This window comes from Camelus ferus, chromosome 18 (assembly GCF_009834535.1).
Source record: "Camelus ferus isolate YT-003-E chromosome 18, BCGSAC_Cfer_1.0, whole genome shotgun sequence".
Taxonomy (NCBI): domain Eukaryota; kingdom Metazoa; phylum Chordata; class Mammalia; order Artiodactyla; family Camelidae; genus Camelus; species Camelus ferus.
In genome coordinates, this window is record NC_045713.1 from 33,552,576 (window position 1) to 33,571,607 (window position 19,032).

Genomic DNA, 19,032 nt, shown 5'->3' on the forward strand with positions numbered 1-19,032 from the left:
AGCAATAGATTTTTCCCTGGAGCCTCCAGAAGAAACACAGTCCAGACCCATTTCAGACTTCTGAACCAGAGATATGCTATACCCTGTGATTATGAGTTCTGCGTAGTATAAAATTGTCCTGCAGCCTAAATATTTTCAAATATCTCACTGGATGTTACTAGGTAAAAACTTTGTTTGTAAGGATCTGAGTCTAGAACTTAGCTCCATTTAGTATACAAACACAAGATTTTTCTGGCATAGTTTTGATATACATTGATTTCCCCCCCCAAAAAAAAAACAATTACCATGCATATCCAGAGAAAATTGCACTGTTTTACTCAGAACCTGAGTTTCTCATCATTTCAGAAAATCATATCACAAGGACAACATCACATTATTTGAGTGACTAATATTAACACATGTGACTCTGCCTTTTTAGCTGCTGTGTTCATGGTGATTCTCTGTACAGGTGCAAGTAGGTGGCTTCAGGATGGCCCAGTGGGCCCAGGGCAGGGCCCAAAGCAAGTGTAGTTTAACTTGAGCTTTAAAAAAGGAAATACATATTACCTATATTATGAATGATTTTCGTTTTATTTCTCATTTATATTATAGTCCACTATAATATAAATGGCATATATATATATATTTAAAATTATTGTGTGGATAGATTATTATGATAGTGGTCCTTAACTGATCATGCCTCCTGGATCCAGGCCCCTTAGCAACATGACTCTGCTACCTCTTCCAGATGGATACTATTTCTCAACCACTTCTGAGTTGCTGGCCTTGTGAGTTGTCTTAACCAATGGAATGTGGTGGAAGTGATGTCAGCGGAGTTCCAGAGCCCAGGCCTTATATTTCTGCCTTCACCCTCTTGGAAGGCTGCCTTGAACCCATCAGACTGTGAAGGAGCTGGTCTGGCCTGCTGGAGGATGAGAGTCATGCAGAGGGGAACTGAAGTGGCCCAGCCACGAGCCAGCGCCGAGGCCCCAGGCAGGTGAGTGAGGGCAGCCTGGACCTTCCAGCAAGGCCATGCCACCAGCTGAAAGCAGCCACATGAGTGGGGCAAGGTGGGACCAACAGAAGAACCTCCCAGTCAGCCCACAGAAATAATAAATCATTGCTTTTTTAAGCCACGAAGTTGTCAGGTACAGCAATCAGGTAACTACTGCTAACACTAATCAGGTCACATTACTAAGCGTCTCCTTTCAGGATAGTAAGAAGGGCACGACCAAATGTGATGCCGAGAGCTCAGTGGGCCCAACAGGGTTGAGAGCCATCGCTCTGATAAGCTCCCCCTGCTCTTGAAACAAAATCCACTCTTCACTGGCCTACGGGACACAGCGGCCGCAGAGCAACCCTGCCAGCCTCACCTCCCATCTAGTCTGCTCACCCTGCTCCTGCTCTGTTGGCCTCCTTTCTCTTCTGTCCCTGGAAGAGGCCACTGAATTTGGCAGCACTGGGTCACTCAGGGAACTCGCTTGAAAAGAGTTGTACCAGAGCATTTCGGTGCTGGAGTGTCACACGTTAAAGACAGCCTGAATGGTAAAAAGATGGAGGTGAGGTCGTTCACTCAGTGCATCCATGAAAATGAAGGAGACAAAAAAAAAAAAATAACCTAGATGGGGCAGCAAGGTTAAATGTATGGGCTTGAAAATGGTATTTATTTGTAACTTCTATTTTTTCTGAGTACAAAGGTTAATTAAGTTCATGCTTATTTTAAAAATGTCAAATATTACTGAAATTCTGGAATATAATATAGGAGGACAAAGGCTCCAAAAATGTCATCTCTTCCCCAACTTCCATGTGATTTTTCATTTATGGGCCAACAGGTTTGGATACTATTATCTACATTCAGGACGTGCCTGCACAGTCACTACCGTCGGCCCACAGGTGTGCTTCCTCTAGCTATTTGTACAAACGACTCACTTCAGTCATCATCTTTCATGGAGTACAGTTGTTTAACAAAATATGAAACACTGCTAGCACCCAGCTAGGTCCACAGCAAAACTGAAAGGGCCGTTGACTTGAATGCCCTGCAGATGCGACTCAAATCTTCTCTATGACCTTCTTACACATAGTCGAGAACTATCACCTGGGAAGGGGTTATAGAAATCTATTTCACTTGCTAAATTCGTATCATGAAATGAGTGGGGTCTTCACCTAATTTCTAAGGCTGAGATAATTCATAGAAATCGTATGTTTATGATTTAGTCCTTCAAATGTATTTTCCAAAAGTGAAGAAATAGAGAAATATCTGCTTATTAAATAATTTGAACTTAATTAACTTAGAATAATTGAAATCAAATAATGAGAAAATTATTTGGTTATGAAATTCATCAGTCTACTTCATAATATCTAAAATGGTGTATATAAAAGAGTTGGGTTATTATGAATCAAAATCAAAATCAGCAAGCTTGCACAGTCTGTCCAAGGCAGACTCGGGTTGGAAGCGAAGTCTGTTTGATTCCATGGGCCAGGTTCTGAACTGCTGGACCGTGTACCACAGACTGCCTCGCTCATGTGCACAGACACACACACACACACACAATGCATGCACGCACCAGGCATGTGTGCAAAAGGCCACCTAATGGTGTCGCCTCTTGCTGTCTCTCTCTCTTCTGACCCCTTTCTCTGCTTTACTCTATCTAGTTTTCCTTGAAGTGTCCTGGTGCTCACAGGACAATCTAAGGAAGGGCTCTGTCCCATGAGGTGACTGCCCCAGACCTGCCTAGCTTCTCAGTCCTCTTCTCCAGAGCCTCCAGATCACCTTTCCTCTCCGAATCTGGCTTCTGCTTTTGGAAGCCATTACACCAGGCACCATTGTGGTCCAGTGGTCAAACCCCTCGACTCAGGAACCAGGCTGCTTGGTTTGAATGTTGGCTCTGCCACCGACTAGTTGTGCACTTGAGCTTGTTGGTTAAACCTGGTGCTGCACGGTGGCAAGAAGAGCACCCACATCAGGGCACTGTTGGGAGGATGCAATGAGTTCCTGTGGCCAAAGTGCTTAGAACAACGTCTGGTACAAAGTACGGGCTCTAAACATGTTAGAAACTACTATTCTTTAATTCCAGCTTCTTGTTCACCTCTCTGGCTCTCGGCGGGCTATGAGGCACCTCCAATTTTAGAGGATTTGCTCCTTACTTAACTCTAGCTCCAGGGGACCCAACAGATCTGGGCAGCCTCCCTATAGTCTCCCTCCCTCCGGAGGCAGTCAGTCCAGACAGCGCAGGTTCAGTTAGTAAATGTCACAGCTATGGGTGCCTGTAACTTAACTATGATCTTAAAAGCAGGTCCTGAGTTTTGAGGAATCATACTCATTTATTCATCCCACAAATATTTAGTGGGTCCTTGCTTTGTTCCAGGCACAGTTGGAGCTGAATCATAGGACAAAAACGGCAAATAAGGAAAGCAGGAAAAAAAGAACTAGAAGTCAGCATTTTAGGGGCAAAATAGCAATCAGCAATTATTCTTAAGTGACCTAATATAAATGCTGTTTCAAGATATAATTTGAAGGGCCCTCATAAACAATGAATCACACTGCTGTTTAAGAGCCATTTGGATGCAAGTTCAGTTGTGGGTGACAGATAAGAATGTTCAGGTTGTGTCATTTTGGCTGGAGGCTGGTGATCATTCCGTTTAAGCATCTATTCCCGATGACAGGATGTGAGGAACAGCTGAATCGAGAAAACGCAAATCTGTTGCGCAGATCCGGATGAGACGCGTTCCACTTGGGCCTGACAAATGTTGGGATGGCAATAATGTAATTTTTAAGCCTGCAAAAGACTACGTGATGTGGGAGGTGGGGTGGGAGAGAGAAATCAAATTTAATTAAGAAATCCGAAAATCCTGAATCAGGTAATGAGAGAAGTAATGGTAATTCACCCATCTTGCCTATTTGAGGCATTCGAGGACTGAGCTTCTGGGCAGAGCCTGAAGGGAAGATCGGGTAGGGAGCTCACATTCGATGTTGTTTGTGAGTGTCCTTAAATCCTTCCCCTCATCTTCCTGGTAATGGGAGCACCTCTGTCATCCGTTTAATAGTTGAGGATTACTCAAAGATGACTTAGGGTCACACTGCAAGGAAGTGATTACGCAGGAATCCAGAGTGCCTAGATGCCTGTAAAATGTATCAATTCTTGCAAGTTATCACTTTTAAGAACCCGGTTTTTCTGCATCCTTTGATCGTTCATATAGCATTGAACGTCTACTGTTCTATTCAAGCACTTGCAGTGTTTGAAGCTTGGACCGTTTTCACTTAGTCCCAGCAGCAGCTCATCCGCGGGATGTCAAAGATGAAGTATGAGTTGGCAAAAGATGGCCTCAGTCCTCTCTAATACACATAGAAATTTCTCTGATTCTTTAAAAGTGTTTTTAAGATTGCCGGGAGGCTGGAAACTGTTTCTAGCCCCTTTGTTACAAAATTATTTATGGGCAAAAATTAGATATGCAGCCCTCAATGTAAAATCTTAATGACTGCCCATTTAGCTGATTTTTGTGTCCTCTGAAGGGGTAGACATTAGAAGAATAACAGCTGAATAAATTAGAATAAAGGCTGCAAAAGTGAATATGCTGCCTTAAGGTCTAGAAGTGAATGCCCAGCACCAGACCCATGCTTGCCGTTTCTCCACATTCAGTCTTACTTCACACAGCAAAAATAAACAGATACAAGGGGGAGAAAAACAAAGGCTACCTTAGTTCACCGTTATCCTTCAGCAACCCATGGCTTCAGTACTAGTTGGTGGTTTTCTTGAGGACAAGGGCAGATCACATCCTCTCTGTGTCCCCCCGGGTCTGGCCCCAAGATCAGCACATAGTAGGGCTTAATAAACGTCTGATGAACGGAACTGAACTTGGGTGCCTTAATCTGTTTGCAGATATTCTTACACATATCCAAATAAAGGCTAGTCCACTGTGCTATTTCATTGTTTAATCACTGTATTCCATGCTTTGGTCAAATTAATAAAAGGCGGGGTACTCTGAATATACTTTGGCCAACTGCAAGATTAACAAGGAAGATCCTTGGGACATGATTGGTGAGATCGTCTGGACTCTCCTCATTTAGCAGCAGGACCTGAGGCCAGAGAGGCAAGGTCATCTGACACACGCAGGGCCAGGCTGATGGCTCTGCTCCCTGTCCCAACCTCACCACCGTCCCACCCGGCCACACTTTGCCCTGTTTAACACCACATGGGGGCAGGGTGGGGTGGGGTCAACTGTGAACAGGGGACAAGAATTAAGTCGCCAGGGGAAGCCAAATGGGCAAGCGAAAAATACACGAGAATTAGAAGCAGTTTAGATTTTATAACCTAAGGCAAGTAGCAATCTGTTCTCAGAAAAGTGCTCTGAATGAAAAAAGAAAAAGCTGTATTTCCTGGAGCTATTTAGAGGACAGCCCCCAACTTCCATTTTTTGAGAGGGACGAAAGCACAGGCTGTAGGATCATCTGGGCCTTGACTGAAGACATGCTCCCTCGCTCACTAGCTGGGTGACCTTAGGTGATGCTCAACCTCTCTGGGCTCCAGGGGCCTCTTCTCTTAAAGGGGGTTGATGTACAAGGGGACCTGGCTTGGAAGCTGACTGTTAGAGTGACCTGTGATGGTGTGTATAGCGTATAAAGCACTTTGACCAGTGCTGCCATGCAGTGGACAACTAACCAGTGAGACAGCTTCCGTGACCCTTAATACTGTCACCACAGCCGACATCAAACCACAGGTGAGGGGGCTGCCTACCTGCATGGAAAGTCAGTACCTGAATCACTAACATTCATCTTACCAGCTTTCTCTGTTTATAGCTCCCTTCAGCAGAGCACCCTCTCATGTTAATGAAGACAGAGATCGGAGGATCATTATGTTTTTTCTGGTTCAATCAGGACAACTGGTCTGCTCCAGCAGGTCAGGAGAAGGAGGCAGGATTAAGTAGATTTGAACTTACCAGGCCTGTGTCTGAAAACTAAGCATTTCTGCTAGGGCAATATGAAAAAGGCCTTACAATTCTGTCTTTGTTGGGGTGAGAGATGTGAAGCCCCCACCACCACTTCCACCCACCGAGGGCTATAGATAGTGGTTGAACTGCCCTTGGAGGGAGGAGGGGTAAGCTGAATGCGGGACTTTGCTGAGTGGACCACGCAAGCTGAGAGCCAGGCCTCAATTGTTCAGGATCCAAAAGGATCTGGAGAGGCTGTGTGGGAGGGGGTGCAGGGAGAGGACAGAAATGGTTCTAGAGAGGATTAATGAAGCCTTGCTCAGCCAGTGTGAACAAAGCCCTCTTTCCACCTCCCTATGAAATTATCAACAAAATAAATCTTTTTCCTGAAATCACTGTGTAATTAGATGTTTGGGGGGTGCTGGGACCAAGTGCTGAATAAGGCCTCTGGGTAGCCAAGGAACAAGAGCAAGCCCACTCAGGTAGTGGGCGGAACCCGCCCTACCTGGGGAGCAGCTGTCACTCAGTAACAGGAAGAGTCAGTAATAAGTTAACATTTACTGAGTTCCTTCTGCATTCCAGGGACTTCCCCAAGCACTTTATACGGGCTACCTCATTTCATCAGTATGACAATCCCACTGAAACCGTGCCCCATAGGGTTAACAGAAACTGGTGACTAACAGAAATTCTTGAGCTTGCCTTACAGAACAGCAGATAAGGGGTCTGTTAAAAAAAAAAAAACAAAAACCCTCCGCCTATAACCTGCATTCACTGATCAAACTCACCTTAATTATTTTTGCAAATTATATACCTCCAAGCTACATACCCTCATAGCCTAGATAATGTATCAGAAGACTCCTTAACCATCCCCTATAGATAACAGCTCTGGCGTATGGGTTGAGATAGTAACAGTGGCTTTCAGGAACTTCGAGCCAGCTCTCGTCTAGTACAAGCCGGCTAGGGCTGCTCGGGACCACCAGCCCTAAAACTGGGACTGCATGGTGTCCGATGAATGACCTTTTGATGTCAGAGGACCAAAAACTCCATCCTCAGATCAAGCTAGTGTCTCTATTTTTCTGCGCATGCACCCCACGAAGAAGCACGTAACTCAAATATGCCTGCACAGAGCAGCGATTACCTCACCCTTTTCCGGCCTCCAATCATCTTCCCCTGCACCTCTGACCACCCTAAACTCTTCAGCCATAAATATCTCAAGCCCCTCACCTTCAGGGAGGTGGATCTGAGACTTGTTAACCTGTCTTTTCTACTTGGGTGCCTTGTGAATAAACCTTTTCTCTGCTGCAAACCTCGGCGTCCAGCATTTGGCTTGCAAACAAACCTAATTCGGGAACACGAGCAGGTGCTATGAGCATCTTCATTTTATACATAAGGAAATGATGGTGGCTCAGAAAGATGAAACAGCTTGCTCACGGCTGTGCAGCCAGCTGGCGAGGAAGTAGACATCAAAACCAGGTAACTTTGACTCCAGAAATGTGTTCTTTACCACTGTGTTATAAACCAAAGCCCAGTTTACTAGTTATTTGCATACTTAACATATAAGGAGGGTCAGGCAGTGCCATTTGCCAACCACTGCGCTCTTACATTGACTAAACTCACGAAATAGATGTCTTCCCTCACTCCCTTTCAGGGGGTCCCTCCAGGTATGAGCCCAAGAGAATAGCTTTCCCAGATAAAAGAGAGCTGGGTTTTGGTCAAGGATATAGTAGTGGATATCCAACAACACACTCATTTATTGAGGGCCACCTATTTGCTCACCAGAGACTAGGCATTGGGTAGAATATACTAGGCACTGATAGAGATACAAAAATAAATCAGAGAATCTGTCCTCAAGAAATTTAAAATACTGGGGGCAACAGACATGTATAAAATAAAGTATACTCGTGGGTTGAGCATCTTAATTACATACAGATGGCAAATAGGCACATGAAAAGATGCTCAACACCACTAAGTATTAGAGAAATGCAAATCAAAGCTACAATGAGGTACCACCTCACACCAGTCAGAATGGCCAGCATTAAAAAGTCTACAAATAACAAGTGCTGGAGAGGGTGTGGAGGAAAAGGAACCCTCCTACACTGTTGGTGGGAATGTAATTTGATGCAGCCACTATGGAAAACAGTATGGAGGGTCCTTTAAAAACTAAAAATAGGGTTGCCATATGATCAGCAATCCCACTTCTAGGCATACATCTGGAGAAAACTCTAATTTGGAAAGGCAAACGCACCCCAGTGTTCATAGCAGCACTATATACAATAGCCAAGGCATGGAAGCAACCTAAATGTCCATTGACAGATGAACCAATGAAGAAGATACACACACACACACACACACACACACACACACACACACACACACATATACAATGAAATACTACTTAGCCATAAAAAAGAATGAAGTAATGCCATTTGCAGCAACATGGATGGACCCAGAAATTATCATTCTAAGTGAAGTAAGTCGGAAAGAGAAAGACAAATACCATCTATCACTTACATGTGGAATTGAAAATAAGACACAAATAAACTTATTTACAAAACAGAACAGACTCACAGACATAGAAAATAAACTGATGGTTGCCAAAGGGGGAAAGGTGGTGGGGGAGGGATAAATTAGGAGCTTGGGATTAGCAAATACAAATTACTATATATAAAATAGATAAACAACAAGGTCCTATTGTATCACACAGGTAACTATATTCAATATCCTGTAAGAAACCATAGTGGAAAAGAAAAAAATATATATACACACACACACATATAAATAACTGAATCACTTTGCTGTACACTAGAAATTAACACAACATTGTAAATCAACTCTACTTCAATTTAAAAAAGAATGTCTTCATGAAAAATGTCTTAATTTTCCGTAAGAGGAGGAATAGATGAAATAGTCTGAAATCTGAGGACTGGGTTCAACCATGTCCAGTTCGGGAATAGCAGGCCTGAAAGAGAAGCCACAGAGTTGAGTTTGGAAAAACAAGTAGAACTTAAATGTGTAGAGAAGAAGAACTTAAGGATTTTTTTCCTTAAAAACAAAACAAAAACAAAAACAAAAAAAGAAGGACCATATTTACAGAGGCTGTGAAGTGCAGAGCTGACACAGGCCCCCTCCCATCCCAGGGCTTCTCTCCGCTGGAGGGCAGTGCCCAGGAAGGAGAGCAGAGTGAGACGAGACTAGAAGGAAGGAGGGAAAAGACTGCGAAGGGCCTTGAAGACCAGGCTGAGGGGTCCTGGCCTCCTCATGGGGGTCCATGGTTCTCAAATAGTGTATCATGCCCCAGTAGTCTCCCCAAACTCCTCCTTCACATATGTGCTGCCTGCCTGGTTTCAGATCAACATCTCATACTTCATTTCTGCTTCCACTAAAGACAAAACTGTCACGGTGAGGCCTGTCAGAAGGAACATTGTACTGAATGGATCAAGTGGCAGTGAATTAGGGAAAGGTAAAAAGTGGGGTGACTGAGAGGCAGGAGGGCCGTGCAGTATCAAGGCAGCGCTGAAGAAAAATCAAGTGTTTGCTAGAACACATGGAAACTTTGTCTCCTCCATATGAAAAAGCCCCATGGGGACAGTCTCCAGTTCTCACAGAGAGAGCCTGTGCCAAAGGGCCGCCGAGCAGGTGATTCCATTAGCTGTGAAGGCTGTAAAGACCTGGGTGTGTCAGACTGACTGGGGTTCACACTGCAGTTACCACCATTTTTTTTTTTAGTATCATTTTGAATCATTTAATATGGATTTGAATCCCAGCTCTGCCATTCCCCTTGATCACCTTTCTGAATCTCTCTGTTCCTCTGTTTTCTCATCTGCAAAATGCAGACAATACGAATGGAAGGAACCTCATAGGACTGTCATGTGGGACAAATGAGACAATGGATGATGAAACACGCGGCAAAGTGCCTGGCACAGCGCGAGCACTTGGGCAGTTAAACGTGGTTGCTATTTCATTCTCTTCGTGCGGGTCCTCCAAAATTCCAGAATTCAAAACTGCACAGGGGGGACATACACACAGAGTATCCTGTCCACTGTAGAAAAGAGGGAACCTCTGGGGTGTTTATGCCAGGATCGAAACTCAATTCATACAGATAACTGGCTGCAGTGTGATAATGACCAGTATTAACCGAGCACTCACTGTGTGCCAGGCCTCTCCTCAAGCAAGTTACATGCATGGCATTTGGTGTGTAATAAACCCTAGAAACCCAGCAGATGCCAATTGCCCAGGAGAAGGGCAGGCAGGGAGGCCAAGCGAGGAGGAAAACGTCTCTGGAACCTGGCAGCCAGACAGATGGCAGTGCATGTGGGTGCACAACGAGATGTCGTGGCCAGAGCTGGATAAGTGACTGAAACACAGGCTTTCCCTCCCAAAGGGATCGTTTCGAGACCAACCACTGGATGGTACGGAGATCATGAGCGACTATGTGATAAAAATGAATTACCAAGCATTTAGAAATAAAGAAACAAAACAACTGACCTCAAAACATTTTTCTTTCTTTGCTTCCTGAAGCAGCCTAGCTATTCCGGGAAGCAGAACTGGAAAGATGAACGTTTCCAAATATTCTTTAGGGGAACCTAAAACAAACAAAAAAGTTCCCACTGAAAATCCCAAATGGCCCAAGTTAATCTGGGAGAAACATTTGCTTCTGAACCAAAAAAGGTACTGTCCGTGAAATAACATGACCTTAAATGCTACATTTTACTCCAGACTGCTGAGTTGGGCCATATACTGAGAGAAACTTAACATATCCCTGTGAGCCTCTGCAGCCTGGTGAGGAGGTAAGCCAGGTCCTTCCACAGGGAAGGCCAGGAGGCCAGTGTGGCTGGAGGGAAATAAGCAAGGGGAGTGCAGTAGGAACTGAGGTCGGAGAGGAACGGGGTTGGGGTACGAGGCAGAGGACCTTAGGGTCTCAGTGATGGTGGCTGCCAAGGCCCAAAGCACACCAGCAGAGGGAACAGGACAAGCCAGCAGGAGAGGGCCTGGCACCAGGGAGGCCAAGGAACTGGGGCTCAGGGAGGAAGACGAAGGACACCTACATCTCTGGCTCCAACACACAAAGCAGGGCAGCACGACATTTTCTTTTGCCCTTTACATTTTCCCCCTTTGTATTTAACACAGAATCTAAGTCTGCTTGATATTGATCATCTTTATTACATTTCAGCCTTAAAGATAAACCAGTGGAAGACAGGGTACTTTTCTTAGAAATAAAAATTAAAACAAGAACACACTCTTTCTTATCATGTGGTCTCCCTGAGGTCTATCTGTCCACCCCCGTCCCCACTCTGTGGTTTTGCAATGTTACAAGCCCCAAACTATAAAACTATGAAATCTCACTTCCTTACTTACATGTTTTTGGATTGATTGTTTCCAGTGTAGGTTGAGAACAGGGTACTTCTGAGACCTTGGCTAAACGAGGGACTGAATAAATGTGTTCTGCATTGAAGCCATGGAAAGCCATTTCCTCCAATGGTGCCACCTGAGGTGGGGGTGGGGGAAGGAATCGATTCATATTGTTTAAATAATTGCATTTTCTTTTATGATCTAACAGAGGATAAAATTCTGTATCAGATTTTAGGTTCAAGGGGGGCATACTGAGCAAAATTTTTTCTCTCTCTCCTCCCCCAAGGCATCTAGAAATGACAATCAAGAAATAAATCCCTAATAAAGAATAGGAGGGCCATCAGTGGGTGAGAGATGTCCTAACATTTCCAGAAGAAACGGGATGAAGCCCATTGTCAGCTAAGAGAAGGAGACAGTGGCAGCCCAGAGTCCACAGGAGGAAACTTGCCCCCTAGAGGATGGGAGTCTGTCTTCCCACCAGAACTCCAAAGAGTGTCAATGCTCAGGGGTTCAATTCCTCATAGTGGGAATAAGAAAGGAAACGATAAACAGTAGGGGTAAGTGAAAATTCAGCTGGAGCCCCACTGCCCTGCTGCCCACATCTCCTCTCTTCCAGATTCTGCCACCCTCAGCATACTTAAAGCTACATTTACCCCAGCCTTTTATCGCCTCCTTTCCAATGACTCTTTTGTAAACAAATTAAACAAACAGCCTGGGAAGGAGAAGAACTACTCAGGGAGCCATGTTAGTAGTCAAAAAAAAAAAAAAAAACAACAAAAAAACTCTAACATTGATTTGAAGGCGCCCAGTCCAATCCCCAAATATGAGATCCCTGCCTGCTGACCCCAAAGAAAAGCCCTCCAGTGGGCAATCAATCCCCATGAGTTCCCAGTCAGTGTTTCTAGTCACAGAAAAGACCCATCCAGAAAACAAACCCACGTGTATGACAGTAGAAGAAAACCATACCAGCTGTGCAGAAAAATCCACCCAGGCCTGCATTTTACGTTTTGAATAAACAATCACAGCTTTTTACATAGATGAAGAACATCAGTAGCATAAAAGACAAAGAAAAAGATCTACAAAGAACACCTGACCCTGGAAGAAGCACAAATCCAGAGGAGAGAATTGTAATTAGTATCTGCAGAGAAATTTGAGAAAGCATTGCATCTATAAAACAAGAACAGGATGCCATGAAAAAGCAACAATCACAAGCCAAGAAAGATCTTAGACACAGAATCTGTCAGCTGCAGTGACATACTGGAAGTCTAGAGACTTGGGTTTTGGTCCCATCCCTGTGACCCCCGCTCAAGTTTCTTTATCTCTCAGAGCCTTGATTTTTTATATTAAACTCCAAATAAAGGGCCTCTCTTCCTAGCTGCCATGTCCTTGGCTCTTTCTCCTTCCTTAGTACAGTCTTAGCCCACCCAGCCATGTACAGAGAATCCTGCTCTGTCTGCAAAACTGTCCTCAACAAGGACATGGTGTTGAATCCATTGTAAAGGCCTTCCTCATCTAGGATCTCATTTGAGAGGCCCTGTAAGTTAGTCAAGAATTATCTGATTCATTTAACACATGCAGAAACTGGGGCTTGAAGCGGTTATGTGATGCCCTTTAGGTGACACCATTAGCAGCAGAGGTAGGACTGGCCCTAAGTTTCTGGTTCTGGTTCCAGTGCCTTCCCTTCTCGTCTCCCTAATGCATGACACTGATGCTGTATCCGTGCTGTTCTCATGTAAGATCCTTTCAGTTAGGTTGGTGCCTGGGTGATACTCACAGTAGTCACAGCTTCTTGGTTGACTTTATATCCTTCTGGAAAGGCAGGCAGCTCAGCTTCATATTCTGAAGGGAGTGGGGGAAAAATTCTCAATTTCATACTTCATTATAGTTTGTGATGTAATTCCCCTTCCTCTAAATAAAACACTCTTAAATTTTATTTTGGTTGGTGGTTTACAGAAATGAAAAACAACTGGCCATCACAGGGTTGTTTACTTAAAATAGGTTAAGAGATGATTATTCTCTGGCAAGAGTTTTGAGGCTCTTCCCAAGAAGATAATTTCTATTTTGCCCCCAGATTACGATAATTATAAGGAATAAAAGAAGGAAGAAAATGAGGAGGGTGACTAAGGGAAGACACCAATGGCATATAGAGAAGGAGACGAGGAGGAAGAGGAGACTGTCATCTAGGACAGAATAAAAGAGACAGAGGGACGATGAACCATCCCAGGCAGTCATGGGGGTGGGCATGAAGGCAAGGCTGCCAGATTGGGGCACACGGCTGGAAGAGCAATCCCATAAACCCTTGCTAGTCGAAGCATTGCCCGCGTTACCAGCAGCACTGGCATCCCTGGGGAGTTAGAAATGCAACACCTCAAGCCCCACCCCAAACCTGCTGGCTCTGAACCTGCAGTTTAACAGGACTCCCAGGTGACTTGTATGCAATTAAGGTTGGAGAGGTCCTGCTGCAAGAACAGTGGTTTCCATCTTGGCTGCACATTAGAATCACCCAGGAGCTTTTTTGGAAATACCAATGCCTTGGTCCAACCCCAGAAACTTGGATTCAATAGGCCTGGGGCAAAAGCCTGGAAATCAGTATTTTATAAAGTTCTCCAGCTGATTCTAAAGTGCAGCAAGGTGGAGAACGATCGCCAGGTTTCAAGACTGATCACAGTTGATCAGTTGGGAGCTTACTGCAAAAAACATACCACACTAGTTCTACAAGATAACAATTCCTGCTGAGAGAGGGACAGAAAATGCTCATGGCTATATTAGTTACACCCCTTAGGGAAAGACTGGTAAAAGTATTTCTAGAGAAGTCATGTTTTAAAGGCAATTGTATAGTTGCTTTGCAGTGATAAGGGAAAACAACGTTTCTGGGCAAGATGGTATTGATGCAATTATATTGGATGCAAGTTTTATTCCATTACCTAGTTCTTTATCAGGTAGGAGAGCATTTCTTAATCTCTTTTTTTTTTAATTCCTAGGTATCAGGTTGGGGAATAGTATGTCAGGATGCAGGTTATAAGCAATTTTGATTCCCAGTACTAGTGAGATTAGGTTTCCATTGCTGTGCAACAAATTATCACAAACTCAGCAGCTTAAAATAACACAAATTTATTATCTCATGGTTTCCCCTGGGTCAGGAGTATGGGTCTGGGCCAGGGTCTCATTAGGCTGAAATCAAGGTGTTGGCCATGGCTGTGATCTCATCTGATGGCTGGGGTCCTCTTCCAAGTTCACTGGTTGTTGGCAGGATTCAGTTTCTTGTGGATATAGGTCTGAAGTCCCTATTTTCTTTTGGGTTGTTGTGGGGGCTGCTCTGAGCTCCTGAGGCCTTCCTCAGGTCCTTGTCATGGGCAGCTCCCTCATAACTATTTGCTACTTCAAGGCAAGCAGGAATCACTTTTGCTTGAATCTCTCTAACATCTTTAAAGGGCTCGCCTGATTAGGTCAGGCCCACCCACAATAATCTCCCTAATTTAAAGTCAATTGATTACAGGCTTTAATTACATCTGGAAACTCCCTTGACAGCAATGCCTAGATTAGCACTTGACCAGGTAATTGGGGTGTGTGCACTAGGGGCTGGAATCTTGGGGCCATCTGAGAATTCTGCCCACCACGGCAGCTCTAGCTCTACCACTTTGTGTTTCCTTCTCAAGCAAAAATGTAAATTTACCCTTCTTCCCCCAAGTCTTTGAGACCCCCCAACACTGTCACCAAGGTAGTATGAAAACTATTTATTTGGATGTAAGATATACATACATTTATAGTTTTGATTAAATAAGCAATATAGGCTTATTGTGAGAAAAATTCCAAATAATATGGAGATGCCTTATGTAGAGTCTAAATCACACCAAATTCCACTACATTATTGGAACTGCCATAGGTCCAACCAAATCTTTTTCAGTGCATTTACTAACATTTGTATATAATTCACAAATACACTTACTTACTTTAGATCTCGAGACTAGGTCAAATCATCCAAGCACAGAACCTCATAACATGGTGTCTTTATTCTTCATAACTCATGTCAGTCTTACCCTTATTTGAAATTTGTAAAAATTAATGACTATCTTTTCTAATAGGCTGTGTTTTGTGGGAGTGTTTGTGCTCACCATCGTATTCCCACAGAATACAAAGCTGAATGAATGAATAAATGAACAAAACAAACGGTACAGCAAGTTACTTTTGATCCTTTATCTATTCATTCATCCATACTCATTGAGAGCCCACTGTGCCCAGGAACCATTCTAGGTGTTGAATCACGGACCTCTCTCAATGCTGCTACTATTGGATGCACTTCATTTATTTAACCAGTGTACTCTCAGTGGGCATTTTGGTTGTTTCCAATTTTTCACTATTACAAACAATGCTACTATGAGCATATTTATATACACCATTGATCAGAAAGAAGGCACTTTTGTAGGAGTAACTCTTAGATGTGGAATTGTTCTGCCAAAGGAAAAAAAATAATTTAAAATTTGGACCAAACTACCAAATTTTCCTCCAAAAAGTCTGTAACTTTTACTCCTGTTTACTCCTGTAAGGCTGCCTGTTTCTCTAGGGTACTACCAACCTTATACATATTTAAACTGATACTTTACTTTTACTTGTATTTTCTTAATTATTATTTATTTGCCATTTATATTTTTCCCAAGCAGGCCTCTTAGTTCACTAAACTTGATGGAAAAGATACACACCTTTTCACCATACGACCACAAAAGATAATACAGTTACATAATTATGTAGAAATATGGGGAAATACATTAGCTTCAGTACAATCTGATGTGTTTGTTATCTCAAGCTCTGTAATGTTTAAGAAAATCTGGCATATTTGAGAATTCGTCACTTTCACCTTATGATTTCAATTTAAAACGTATAATTGATTACAGACTGATGCTTTTTACACTGAAAGCCATATGAATTTGAATGTGATTAAGTTTGTAACGAGTATTGAACTCATTAAAACTTGGTTTACCATGGTTTGATACTTTTGATTTGTAAGAGTTGCTTCAGTGCTTAGAAAAACTTGCTGGTCTGTTTGGCATTAGAAATTCTTAAGAAAATCAGGTACATTAAATGTGTAAGTGTTTATGGGGGGGTGGGGTACAGCTCAGTGGCAGAACGCATGTTACCTATGCTTGTCATTTGGATTACGGGTGTTCCCCGCTTTTGGAAAGTTCACTTTACGTACTTCACTTTTACAAAAGACCTACATTAGTACCTGTTTACGCAAACCAAAAGAAATCCAAAGAGAATTTTCGCTTTTATGAGAAAAGGTGAAAAGTAAAAACGGCATTCAGCATTTGTTTTGCATCGAACTGTTACAGGGAAAGCGTGCACTCCCAGCAGTGGGGCGGTGCAGCCAAACTCCTTCCCTGGGAACTACACTCTACATCTCAGCATCACGCAAGCATAGCTTTGAACTGTATCTGTGAACATCTGTGCTTTATCTCAATTTATTTTGTGCGCCCATTAGCAAGATGTGTCCTAAGGTAGCTGCTTCTTTGCTTTATGTCATTTTGGCTTACAAAAGGCTTCATAGGGCCTCTCTACTTTTGATTTACAGTATGGGAAACCCGTAATTGCTTAGGGGAATTTAATGTTATATGTATGTTAAGTGAACGTTAATCTAGGAACAGGAAAGAATAGTTGTTCATTTTATACAAGGCAATATTATGTCAGAGGCAGAGCAGAAAGAGCCTGTAACCCTGTTGGTGGAACGGAGCCCTTGTGCCAAAATTGGAACCTCCCCACCGCTGTGCTCCAGGGATGCGAGATAATGAAATGTCTTTATTGCTCAGGCCACTGTTAGTTGGGCTTTCTGAGAGTTGCAGCTGAACATGTTCCTAACTGAAACAGTTAAAATAGGCCACCAACAGTGGCCTATTGGAAAGGGATGAGCCAGGAAGAGGAAGTGGCTGGAAGTGAATCTAAAGAAGTTAGCCAGAATACACTATGGCGAGGCATTGTACAAGATGCTGGAGGGACATAAGCAGAAGAGCTTGTGTTCTGGTGAGGGGATGGGGAGTAAGCCAATGGTTAGGAGATGTGCAAGTGATGCTGTAGAGGGCTGCGCCCAGAAAGCACCAAGAAGGGGCTTCAAAATCAGCCTGAACGATAATAGAAGGCTTTCCAGAAGAGGGGCCACTTAGGCTGAGTCTTGAAAGATAAAGATGAGAAGAAGGCAGAGATGTTCCAGTAAGAAGCAATGCTTATGCAAAGGCATGGAGGAGTGGAACAGTATGGTGCAATGGAGGAAGTTTCTTGTGGCTAAAAGGACACAGCACAGGACAGTGGTACTGTGTCTTGTCCCTTGCTTAGAGAGCTTACTTAAAGTGCAGAGTTTAGGGACTCCCCATCAAGGAGTGGGGAGAGTCATCACACCACTGAGTCATCGGTCAAGGACAAAGCACAGGAATCTGCACTTTAGCAAGTATCTGGGAGATTTTGATGTGGGTGGCCCGTGTCTACACGTTGAAGCATACTGGTAGGTTGCTTCAGGGCTTGAACTTGAGTGTCACACATATGAGTTTGAGTCTGGTTTTGCTACTTACTTTGGGCATGTTTCCTAAGCTCCCTATGCCTCAATTTCTTCATCTATTTAAATCACTGAGTTGCTGTGAGGTTTAACTAGAGGAAAAGCACCTAGCACAGTGCCTGGCACATAAGGGCAGCTCAATAAATGTTAGCCACTAGGATGATTTGGACAAATGGTAAGTGACAAATCTAAAAAAGAGAGAGATCAGATCATCAAGGGGCTAAGGTGTTAAGCCAAAGAGTTTATGTTTACCACGAAAGCTATGAAAATCAATGTAGGTCATGGCATGATGTGATCAGACTTGAATCTGAGAGAAGAGGTTCCTATGGAAGACAGACTGGAAGGAAGTCTTCCCTGATTGGAAAGCTACAGCAGCAATCCAAACAGAGAGTGGGAAGGGCCATGAGTACTAGGGAACGTGGATTTGGGGTTACAAGCAGTGTTAAGCCAGTAGGATCTAGAGGGATTGGAGAATGAATGTGGGGTCATGGAAAGTGAAAGTGAAGCCTGTAAGATGAATCTCTGATTTCTGGACTGGGCAGCTGAGTGGATGATGGAGAGTAATTGTCAGTGTCTAGAACAGTGCCTGGCCCAGCATCTAACAGTTCCCAATGTGGGTAGATATGTTGATTGATGTATGAGAATGATTTCATTGGAGACTTGAGGTTGATAAGGGAATTCGAATGACAGTGGTGTGAACCAAAGCTCCCTCCAGAAGCTTGGCTGAGAGGGCAAGAGAGACAGACAAGAGCTAGAAGATGACAGGTATTCCCCAGGAAATGGACCAGAGGATGTTTGGAGGGAAGAGCCAGTAGAGAAGTTAAAGATGTAGGGGAGGTGAGTGACAGAGCAGGGCAGGATCCTGGGATAGCAAGAGGATGGTCCCAAAGCATAGATGTAGGGCTGAGCTGTGTGGGCAGCGGGATAAATACTTCAACCCTGTGGGCAGATGCAAACATGTTTATTGGTGTGAGGAAGCTGGAGGACTCCCTTCCTACTCCTGATTGCCTAACTATTCACAGTGAATGTCTCCTCTATCTGCCAAGTGGTGTCACACAATGTCTGAAGAGTGGAGTAAAAACTTGGGACTAGGAGATGCGGGCACTGGGCGAAGGCACTGATGGATGTTGACTGATAAGCACTGCAGAGAGCTGCCTGGTGTCATTTTCCTCCAGCTGTGCTCAGCTGCTGTGCTGGGGGAACAGCACTGATTCAGAACTGGCCCATGTTGTTACCTGGCA

At 43.8% G+C, this 19,032-nt stretch overlaps 1 protein-coding gene across 3 annotated transcripts in view; it reads right to left on the reverse strand.

Annotated features, from left to right (window-relative positions):
• The window catches only part of IQCK (IQ motif containing K), a 110,479-nt gene that overhangs the window by 88,141 nt on the left and 3,306 nt on the right, over positions 1-19,032 (reverse strand). For all 3 annotated transcript variants that reach the window (XM_032460942.1, XM_032460941.1, XM_032460943.1), the window contains exons 2-4: positions 13,028-13,092; positions 11,260-11,389; positions 10,390-10,487 (exon numbers count right to left, since the gene is read on the reverse strand). In XM_032460942.1, the coding sequence (XP_032316833.1) occupies positions 10,390-10,487; positions 11,260-11,389; positions 13,028-13,092 (293 nt within the window). The remainder of the gene's footprint in view (positions 1-10,389; positions 10,488-11,259; positions 11,390-13,027; positions 13,093-19,032) is intronic.